Raw genomic sequence first — 11,962 nt, 5'->3', positions numbered from 1 at the left:
TGGTACTGTATGTGGAGTAAGAGTTACATCTGGGGAAGGTCCTTACAAGGACAGCTAAATAAAGGTTTGAAAGAGAGAGAGAGAGGGAGAGAGAGAGGCTGCGTCTCTGTGAGATCTGAACGCATGTAGCTGCTGGTGCATGCACTGGGACTGTGCGTTATAACGCAGCTAAATGAAGGACTTGGAATTCCGGGTGTATTGCGCGCGGTGCTCTCTCTCTCTCTCTCTCTCTCTGACACCTGCTTTAAACATCTTGTCTACAGTAAACTTCCTGCTACAGGAAGAGCAGAAACTCTGTCGCCCTTTTGCTGTGATACTCACCTCGCACTAAGCTACGAAGCAGCATTCTGTCCTCCTGTGTGAACTTTTTGTGCGGTGCTGTCCATCACTCCGGAGCCGAACAGCATGGCGGGGAGCGGACACACCGAGCAGCCCTGGAACTCCAGCAGCACGGGGCTTCCTGCGCGCACCACCTCGGTAAGATTGCGTTCACAGCCCTCCTGAAGGGTGAGCTCATGCTCGTGTGGTGCTCTGTGAATAAACCTGCTCTGTCACTGAATGTCCAACACTTAATAATAATAATAATAATAATTATTATTATTATTATTATGCACAATTATTATAATTATATGCATAATAATAATAATAATAATAATTATTATTATTATTATTATGCACAATTATTATTATGCACAGTTATTATAATTATATGCATAATAATAATAATAATAATAATAATAATAATTATTATTATTATTATTATTGTGCACAATTATTATAATTATATGCATAATAATAATAATTATTATGCACAATTATTATTATGCACAATTATTATAATTATATGCATTACAATAATAATAATTATTATTATTATTATTATCATGGCGGCACGGTGGTGTAGTGGTTAGCGCTGTCGCCTCACAGCAAGAAGGTCCTGGGTTCGAGCCCCGGGGCCGGCGAGGGCCTTTCTGTGCGGAGTTTGCATGTTCTCCCCGTGTCCGCGTGGGTTTCCTCCGGGTGCTCCGGTTTCCCCCACAGTCCAAAGACATGCAGGTTAGGTTAACTGGTGACTCTAAATTGAGCGTAGGTGTGAATGTGAGTGTGAATGGTTGTCTGTGTCTATGTGTCAGCCCTGTGATGACCTGGCGACTTGTCCAGGGTGTACCCCGCCTTTCGCCCGTAGTCAGCTGGGATAGGCTCCAGCTTGCCTGCGACCCTGTAGAAGGATAAAGCGGCTAGAGATAATGTGATGTGTGTGATTATTATTATCTGAGCAGTAAGATCTGACAGAGCGCGCGCCCGCGTGAATGTGTGAATGAATGTATGAATGAACGCGCGCGCCCGTGTGAATGAGTGAACGCGCGCGCGTGAATGAGTAGTGGGGAGCATGCTTGCGGTCCGTCACGCGCTCCGGTTCGGACTCCTTCACCGCACCGAGGAGAGGATGCGGAACAGGGCGGTCACGTGTGCGCTTTCTCCATCGCCTGCAAAATGCCATTAATTTGATTTTACAGTGTGGAATTTAACAGCATTAATGCCATTGTGAAAAATGCTTGCAGTCACCGAGCTCTGATCTTAGAGCAACACCTCTCCTGGTGCCTTCGAAGCTCTCTGGTTCTGTTATAGTGCTGCTGGGTACAGGAGTTTGCATGTTCTCCCCATGTCCGCGTGGGTTTCCTCCGGGTGCTCCGGTTTCCCCCACAGTCCAAAGACATGCAGGTTAGGTTAACTGGTGACTCTAAATTGATCGTAGGTGTGAATGTGAGTGTGAATGGTTGTCTGTGTCTATGTGTCAGCCCTGTGATGACCTGGCGACTTGTCCAGGGTGTACCCCGCCTTTCGCCCGTAGTCAGCTGGGATAGGCTCCAGCTTGCCTGTGACCCTGTAGAACAGGATAAAGCGGCTAGAGATAATGAGATGAGAGATGAGAAGGTTCTGGGTTCAAGTATGAAAAAGAATATTCTAAAAATGCTATTTAAGTAGATAGGAGTAGGTAGACAGACAGACAAGAGGAAATACTAGGTCGGTGTAGACAGACAGGAAGTGGATGTGGATCCCTTTTAAGGATCTTGGATAATCCAAAATTTTACCCAGGTTGGAAATTATGAACAAGGTAAAAAAAAATTTTTTTTAACCCAGATCAAAAAAAAATCACCTAGGTTGAATTTTTTTGACCTTCAACATTGAGATTTCCTATTCTCTCAGCAGCAGGAATTACTGACTGAACACTGAACACATCTGGAAAGCTAAAGCACATTAAAGCAAGGCAGAAGCAAAAAGATTTGTGTTTCTCAACCCAAGTTATATGGACACTCAGTCTCTGGACACTCAATGACTAACTTCAATCTGAAAGAGAGAGAGAGAGAGAGAGAGAGAAGCAGAACTGGGAATGTCTGTCCTGCAAAAAGGAAAATAAACTAACAAACAGATGATCGCACAAATATTTTACTGAATTTGTATTCCTGAAACTTAAATTTCTGTGGATAAACGCAAAAGTAAATGAAACAATAAACGTAGCTATTTTGTAATTGCCAGCTGCATCAAATGCTGTTATTCGGACAACTTCTTACCACCTCCATTAAAGTAAGAAGAACAATTATGGTGAAAAATTGATCTACAAGTTGTTTAACAAAAGATTGCCGAGGCAGAAAAACCTGCAAATTACCAGTGAAGTGAACATAGATACACTACCGTTCAAAAGTTTGGGGTCACTTTGAAATGTCGTTATTTTTGAAAGAAAAGCACTGTTCTTTTCAATGAAGATCACTTTAAACTAATCAGAAATACACTCTATAGATTGCTAATGTGGTAAATGACTATTCTAGCTGCAAATGTCTGGTTTTTGGTGCAATATCTCCATAGGTGTATAGAGGCCCATTTCCAGCAACTATCACTCCAGTGTTCTAATGGTACAATGTGTTTGCTCATTGCCTCAGAAGGCTAATGGAGGATTAGAAAACCCTTGTACAATCATGTTAGCACAGCTGAAAACAGTTTAGCTCTTTAGAGAAGCTATAAAACTGACCTTCCTTTGAGCAGATTGAGTTTCTGGAGCATCACATTTGTGGGGTCGATTAAATGCTCAAAATGGCCAGAAAAATGTCTTGACTATATTTTCTATTCATTTTACAACTTATGGTGGTAAATAAAAGTGTGACTTTTCATGGAAAACACAAAATTGTCTGGGTGACCCCAAACTTTTGAACGGTAGTGCACATAAACTTGCCAAACAGTAGCATTAGCTCTATGGTGGCTGCTTCGGCTTATATTTCTTTGTGCATGTAAAGATATGTATTTGCTCATGTTATTTTGTATGAAGTTGATTTGAATTATATAGTCATAAAAATCTCAGTGATGGTTTTTTACATCGCTGGCATTTGGCAGACGCCGTTATCCAAAGCAACTTGCTTTTATCTCATTTATGCATCTGAGCAGTTGAGGCTTAAAGGATCAAGGGCCCAACAGTAGCAGCTTCCGATCAGTAGTCCAACATCTTAAGCACGGAGATACCACTGCCCTGACGTCATGTGGGATAAACTGAAGCTAAACCCGGTATACACAAAAATTAGCTATGATCAGACTGAACAGAGTAAAATATGTTAACTGTGGTTCAGTCAATAGTAAATCAATACACACAGTAATTTGTTCCTGTAGTAATATACATACATTGTAAAAAAAAAAATCAAAATTTTACAGAAAATAACTGTTGACAGTAGTTTCCTATTATTTTAAAATCTGTACACAAAACTTGGTAAAATTAGATATATTATCTGTAAATTAATAAACCAACTAATTTTTAAGTGCTATGCCAATAATGACAAATTACAGTGGTTTCTCTTTCTCTTTTTTTTTTACAAGAAAAGTACTGTATTTTTTATACAATATTTTCTCTGCTTTCTTAAATTACAAACAAATGTATGTGAAATGACAATAAGTAACTGTAATTAAACATGTAACTCTATATAATTATTTATGTCCATACTAACAGTTTAACACTTTTCTTCATAATTTTAATAATATTGTTTGTTTCATATTTATGTGTATTTTTACATTCAAATTTATACTTCTGGATGCAAAATTAGCAAACCTTTTCATTAAATCAAATATACTTTACTCTTTTTTGTCCTGTCAGTGTCTTCTTCCAGAGAGGCTCTGATTGAAATTATGGATTCTCTGAGGTGACTGGCATAGTACTATTTTGTGAGGGGCGCCAGTCATCAAAGAGAATCCATAATTACCGGTGCCTCTCAGTGCATGGGATATTTGATTTATATCCCTCATCAAGGGGCAGCACGGTGGTGTAGTGGTTAGCGCTGTCACCTCACAGCAAGAAGGTCCGGGTTCGAGCCTCGTGGCCAGCGAGGGCCTTTCTGTGCGGAGTTTGCATGCTCTCCCCGTGTCCGCGTGGGTTTCCTCCGGGTGCTCCGGTTTCCACCACAGTCCAAAGACATGCAGGTTAGGTTAACTGGTGACTCTAAATTGACCGTAGGTGTGAATGTGAGTGTGAATGGTTGTCTGTGTCTATGTGTCAGCCCTGTGATGACCTGGCGACTTGTCCAGGGTGTACCCCGCCTTTCGCCCGTAGTCAGCTGGGATAGGCTCCAGTTTGCCTGCGACCCTGTAGAACAGGATAAAGTGGCTAGAGATAATGAGATGAGATGAGATCCCTCATCAAAAAATTCCAAACTAAAAGTGTTAAGATTGAATCTCGGCATAAACTCTCTGGAGGCAACTATGTTTGTGTTTACATCAGATGTGCAATGTACCATGCTATCGCCTGCCTTGTTAGGCATGATCATGATGCGTAGATCTATGCTCACGGAGCTACAGCTGTGACTCGAGTCAGCCATATACAGTGTCTTGCAAAAGTATTCATCCCCCTTGGTGTTTGTCCTGTTTTGTCACATTACAAGCTGGAATTAAAATGGATTTTTGGAGGGTTAGCACCATTTGATTTACACAATATGCTTACAGCTTTAAAGGTGCAAGTTGTTGTTTTATTGTGACGCAAACAATAATTAAGATGAAAAAACAGAAATATGAAGTGTGCATATATATATATATATATATATATATATATATATATATATATATATATTCACTCCCTTTTGTATGAAGCCCCTAAATAAGAGCTGGTCCAACCAATTCACTTCATAAGTTACGTAATTAGTTGATTAAGATCCACCTGTGTGCAATCAAAGTGTCACATGATCTGTCACATGATGTATATATAAATCAACCTGTTCTGGAAGGACCCTGACTCTGCAACACTATGAAGCAAGCAACATGAAAACCAAGGAGCCTCCAAACAGGTCAGAGACAAAGTTGTGGAGAAGTATAGATCAGGATTGTGTTCTAAAAAATATCCCAAACTTTGAATATCCCAGAGAGCACCATTAAATCCATTATAGCAAAATAGAAAGAATATGGAACCCCTACAAACCTGACAAGAGAAGGCTGCTCATCAAAACTCACAGACCGGGCAAGGAGGGCATTAATCAGAGATGCAACAAAGACATCAAAAGATAACACTGAAGGAGCTGCAAAGATCCACAGTGGAGATGGGAGTATCTGTCCATAGGGCCACTTTAAGCCGTACACTCCACAGAGTGGGGCTTTATGGAAGAGTGGCCAGAAAAAAGCCATTGCTAAAGAAAACACATTTGGAGTTTGCCCAACAGCATGTGGCAGACTCCCCAAACACATGGAAGAAGATTCTCTTTGTCAAATGAGACTAAAATTGATCTTTTTGGCCATCATGGGAAATGCCATGTGTGGCACAAACCCAACACCCTGAGAACACCATTTCTACAGTGAAGCATGGTGGTGGCAGCATCATGCTGTGGGGATATTTTTCATCTGCAGGGACAGGAAAGCTGGTCAGGACTGAAGGAAAGATGGATGGCACTAAATACAGGGCAATTCTGGAGGAAAACCTGTTTGAGTTGGCTAGAGGTTTGAGACTGGGACGAAGGTTCATGTTCCAGAAGGACAATGACCCTAAATATACTGCTAAAGCTACACTGGAGTGGTTTAAAGGGAAACATTTAAATGCCTTGGAATGGCCTCATCACAGCCCAGACCTCAATCCAATTAAGAATCTGTGGCATAACTTGAAGGTTGCTGTACACCATCACAACCCATCTGACTTGAAGGAGTTGGAGCAGTTTTGCCTTGAGGAATGGGCAAAAATCCCAGTGGCTAAGCTAATAGAGACATACCCCAGGAGACTTGCAGCTGTAATTACAGCAAAAGGTGGCTCTACAAAGTATTGACTTTTTTTTTTGGGGGGGGGGGGGGGAGGGGATGAATACATATGCACACTCCAGATTTCTGTCGCTTCATCTTAATTATTGTTTGTGTCACAAAAAAAATAAAGCAGGCAATAATCTACTAGCAGGCACTTCATAGAAACCAGAAGACAAGGAAGATAAAATATTGACCATACAAACAGTCATTTTCTAAAGTTTCTTTACACTTATAGAGGTAAACAGACACAGGTGTATCTCTGTCGGGATCTTCTCCATGTTGCCAGACGCTTTTCAGAACATTTTGACCCTAGTTAGTGACAAAAAAAGTGTTGCTCTATGCCCCATTCACTTCCATTGTACAGCCATTTTACATCTGCAGGTTTTGGTGTTCTAACTCAATACTGGACCAGTTTCATTCATGAATGTCCCAAGTGAAAATTTGGACCAAAAAAATCTAAAAAATAGGGTGCAGGTTGAAAAATATTGGAGTTACCCTTTCAGTATGATTTCTTAAGTCCTTTAATGATCTTATCAAAGTACATTTGTAAGATATTGCCCTAACCAACGACAGAAAAAATGAGTAACTTTTACTTTTGAATCTATGTATGTCCTATTTTTCTCCCAACCCCCAAGATGCACCAAGACTATAAAAATTATACCAAACATCAATATGTTGGCATCTTCCATTTACCAAATACATTTCAATCTTAAAATGTGGATTATGTGAAAGGCTCACAATTTCAAGAAATGTGTATACTAAATATTAAATGTTGTAATTTATTGAAGATTTGTTCTGTAATTCTGACCATGAGTTGGCTTTATGGTTAGCATGCCCACCTCTTGAGCAGGAGATCATGAGTTCTACTCGCGGTTGGGTCATACCAAAGACCATCATAATAATGGTACCTACTGCCATCTGGCGAGGCACACCATGATACAGATGTGAGTAAGTAGTCAAACTCTCATGGTTACCAGAGGACTGGCACCCCACTGGTATAATAGGCGAGAGGCCGAGGGATATAGAAACGGAGATCAGTGCTGCCCAGTGCGCTAAGAGCCTGGTTAGTACTGGGATGGGAGGCTGCCTGGGAACATCGGGTCCTGGTATGTGAGGGACTCTGCAATTCTGAGAAAATTGAATCATTATTGTTTGTAGATTGTAGTTCTACAGGTTTTTAACATTATTTTGTCTTCCAAAGTAAATGTTATTTTACAATCGAGCTTGAGCTTAAGATTTACTGAAGATATTTTATTGAAATGTATTTAAAATAAATCTGCAAAATAAGTGTTGAACTTGGAGTACTGTCATGTTATTGATGGTGTTCAATCATAGTAATTAAAGGAGATACGCAGAGCCATGGCCTCACTTTTTTGGTTTATAAATGCCTTGAGAGCTCAAGAATGGCACAGAAATAGTTTTAAGCGTTAACAATAAATCTAATATAGTAATTTTTACGATTAAAGTGATTCATATAGGTAGCGGTCTGAGTGAATGACCTTGATATCTGTGACATCACAGCAGGAAGGCTATCGGTCTCATCGCCATTTCCGCTATACTAAAACACAGAGCTGACTGCAACTCCGATCCTCCATTTTGAGCTAATTTATCGCCATGCCACATCTACCCCTTTTCCACCAAATCAGTTCCAGGGCTGGTTCGGGGCCGGTGCTGGTTCACAACTCGTTCAACTTGCGAGCCAGCTGAGAACCAGTTTGCTTTTCCATAGCTCGCGGTGCTAAGGGAAGCCACGTCATTACGTCGCTGTATACGTCAGTTACATTGCTGTATACGTCAGTTACGTCGCTACATTTGCATAAACCTTGGTGCGAATATCGAAGCAAAAACAACACGGAAGAAGCAGCAGCAGCAACAACAACAACAATAATAATAATGGATGACTTCGCGTTTGTACAGCTGCTGCTTCTCGTCGCTTAAAAATGGCGATCTTTCACAGTCTTGTTAGTGTTGTTGGTCTTAACAACTCCGCCCCCCTGCTGACGTAAGTGGCTCTTTTCTCTGGCCCAGCAAAGAGTTGGTGCTAGCCTGGAACCAGTTTTTCTGGCCCCAGAGCCAGTTCTTTGTCAGTGGAAACAGAAAACCCAGTTCCAAACTAAGCACTGGCCCCGAACCAGCCCTGGAACTGCTTTGGTGGAAAAGGGGCAATAGATGTGTTACTGGCCAGTGCAGCAACATGACAGAAGGTGGATTTATGTTGCATTTATGGCCCAAGAATGTTCAAACTGCAAAGATTTGGACGCGTTTTGTGAGAAATTCACGGATTGGGCCCCTACGAAGTGGTCTCTCCTCTGTTCTGCACATTTTACTGATACCTCGTACGAAACCTCTGATCTGTTGAGGAGTGCTGGCTATAAGCCCGTATTGAAAGAGGATGCAGTACCAACAATTAAAGGAAAAGAAAACTACAAGAAAAGGAAAGTAAGTTCAGTTGCACCAGTTCTCCCGGAGTGTGAGCCGAGCAGTAATGGCGGAGTACTCAGTATGGAGAAAATGGAGAATGAGTGGACCAGTCATCAGATTTCTCAGCTGGATATGCTCCCTCCCGACATGCTTGCCTCAGCAGCAATAGCTTGTTCTTATATGGAAGAAGCGAATGAACGAAGAACTGAAAGTCACGTTGTTTCAAAACAATCGGCCACAAGTTCGGCCTTCAAGAACTGAGAACACAGATGGGTAAGATGCAACTCTCATTTGGTTACGTAACAAAAACAACAACACTTGTTGTTTACCTGCATTTAGATTAATACATGTAACTTGTATTGTGTGTTTAAGTTACCGGTATAAGATTATTTAATTTGCTTCAGAATGTGATTGTCTAAGCTCATCTGATTATTTAATTAGCCTTTTACATTTTATCAGTGAAAATGCATGCATGTACATGTATGTTGAACAAGTTATAGTGTCTGTCCTGTTTTAATGAGGGTCACATGAGACTGTCTGTTCAGTTCCATCCAATTCTCGAGACAGCTTTGTTCTCTGGCTTTATTTCGTAAGGTGGGGGCCTCCATGGCCGACGTGTTACTATCGGATTCACTTTACGATGGTTCGAACTGATACGGTTCTACGTATTTAACAGTAGCATGTACACACACTCCAATTTCAGGACTATCACAGTCACATGTACTACTATCTGAGGAATCCAAAGAATCTCCAATAAATCCAAACGAAGAGGCCATTGCAACCACTCTCGCCTGCCGAGTCTGGCTTTGGTCTATAGCACCGGTTACCGCTGTGATGTTACCCACCCAGGGCTGGCTGGCTCAGCAGAACAGCTCGAATGCCAACTTTGTGGTCAATTTTAACTCTCAAACATATATTTTTTTTATTCCCAATTATGCAGCATACAAGAGTCAAGGCTGGAGATACTATCCACTCTGAAATGTATTTAAAAATAAAGGTTCTGCCTCTCTCCTTTAAGAAAAAATTACTAAAATAACCTTTTTATGCTTAAATTTTACTGCTGTCACTTTATTGAAGTGTTTTTTATAATTAAGGAATAAATCTGTAAAATAACATGTTTTTCTCTGCAAAAGCTTTCGTGATAACTGCTTTAAATCTATTTCACTTAGGATGTTTTACTTTAATTTGATGGGTTTTGATTGACAACCATTGCTGCCAGTCATTTGAGCGTTTTTTTTTTAACAATTTTTTTTTTTTACAGTGTATAGTACATGCATTGATATTGGTTCTAATCAGTTATTATGGTTCATATTAGTTCTCAGGTTCCAAAGTAAAATCCGTTCTTTAACCCTTAAGATTAGAAGTGGGCTATGACCAAATTGTAGACCCAGTCTGTTTCTAGCATGACTACTAAAAAAAAAAAGATACTGTAGTACAATAATCACATACACTATATTGCCAAAAGTATTTGCTCACCCATCCAAATTATCGGAATCAGGTGTTCCAATCACTTCCATGGCCACAGGTGTATAAAATCAAGCACCTAGGCATGTAGACTGTTTTTACAGTTTGGAGCTGGCCCCTTCCTCTTCCAACATGACTGTGCACCAGTGCACAAAGCAAGGTCCATAAAGACATGGATGACAGAGTCTGGTGTGGATGAACTTGACTGGCCTGCACAGAGTCCTGACCTCAACCCAATAGAACACCTTTGGGATGATTTAGAGCGGAGACTGAGAGCCAGGCCTTCTCACCCAACATCAGTGTGTGACCTCACAAATGCGCTTCTGGAAGAATGGTCAAAAATTCCCATAAACACACTCCTAAACCTTGTGGACAGCCTTCCCAGAAGAGTTGAAGCTGTTCTAGCTGCAAAGGGTGGACTGACGTTATATTGAACCCTATGGATTAGGAATGGGATGTCACTTAAGCTCATATGTGAGTCAAGGCAGGTGAGCAAATACTTTTGGTAATATAGTGTATATAACAAGGCAAGGGTTTCGTGCATAATACATGCAATCAGGATCAGGCACTCTCTTGGACTTGATCAGATCAGTTAGATCCACAAGATTTAGATGGACAGTTATTATTTATCGCCACAAAGCATCTTTCGGTAAATAACCACCTGACCTCTCTCGCTGGAAGCTGATCAGGCATTTATCACACTCACAATCACTACTGCAGGCTAAGTAAAGCACCCTTCACAACCAGGGACTGTTATTTGACTGTCAGTTATTTGGTGACTTGAGCATTTAACGTAGGTGGAATTTTTACCTACTTTATAGAAAAGCCACAGTTAAACCTTGTCAAAATGTTCTTCATTCTAAATCACATCATTTGTATTTGAGCATGCGTCAAACAGTATGAGAGAGGCAGTAGAAGGTAAAATTCAACACAACACTGTGTGCATGTTCCAGGGATAAAAAGGAATGAATTAATAATAATAATAATAATAATAATAATAATAATAATAAACCTAGTTTTAGACTTATTACTTGACACATTGTATGAGATGTTGGTCAAATTATATTAAAAAAATTTTGTGATAGGGCGGCACGGTGGTGTAGTGGTTAGCGCTGTCGCCTCACAGCAAGAAGGTCCTGGGTTCGAGCCCCGGGGCCGGCGAGGGCCTTTCTGTGTGGAGTTTGCATGTTCTCCCCGTGTCCGCGTGGGTTTCCTCCGGGTGCTCCGGTTTCCCCCACAGTCCAAAGACATGCAGGTTAGGTTAACTGGTGACTCTAAATTGACCGTAGGTGTGAGTGTGAATGGTTGTCTGTGTCTATGTGTCAGCCCTGTGATGACCTGGCGACTTGTCCAGGGTGTACCCCGCCTTTCGCCCGTAGTCAGCTGGGATAGGCTCCAGCTTGCCTGCGACCCTGTAGAACAGGATAAAACGGCTAGAGATAATGAGATGAGATGAGAGATTTTCTCCATGTCAGATTTTTTGATAATATAAATAGATATAAAACAAGGGCAGCACGGTGTTGTAGTGTTTAGCACTGTCGCCTCACACCAAGAAGGTCCTGGGTTTGAGCCCAGCGGCCAGCGAGGGCCTTCCTGTGTGGAGTTTGAATGTTCTCCTCGTGTCTGCGTGGGTTTCCTCTGGGTGCTCCGGTTTCCCCCACAGTCCAAAGACATGCAGGTTAGGCTAATTGGTGGCTCTAAATTGACCGTAGGTGTGAATGGTTGTCTGTGTCTATGTGTCAGCCCTGTGATGACCTGGTGACTTATCCAGGGTGTACCCGGCCTCTCGCCCATAGTCAGCTGGGATAGGCTCCAGCTTGCCCAC

At 41.3% G+C, this 11,962-nt stretch overlaps 1 protein-coding gene across 1 annotated transcript in view; it reads left to right on the top strand.

The window, feature by feature from the left end:
• Window positions 1-405: 405 nt before the first annotated feature.
• The window catches only part of opn4b (opsin 4b), a 78,558-nt gene continuing 67,001 nt past the window's right edge, over window positions 406-11,962 (top strand). Inside the window, exon 1 of the mRNA XM_060939039.1 lies at window positions 406-477. Within this exon, the coding sequence (XP_060795022.1) occupies window positions 406-477 (72 nt within the window). The remainder of the gene's footprint in view (window positions 478-11,962) is intronic.

Source organism: Neoarius graeffei, chromosome 14 (assembly GCF_027579695.1).
Source record: "Neoarius graeffei isolate fNeoGra1 chromosome 14, fNeoGra1.pri, whole genome shotgun sequence".
Classification (NCBI taxonomy): domain Eukaryota; kingdom Metazoa; phylum Chordata; class Actinopteri; order Siluriformes; family Ariidae; genus Neoarius; species Neoarius graeffei.
The sequence above is the reverse complement of the archived record's forward strand: the minus strand, read 5'-3'. Positions and strand labels throughout refer to the sequence as shown.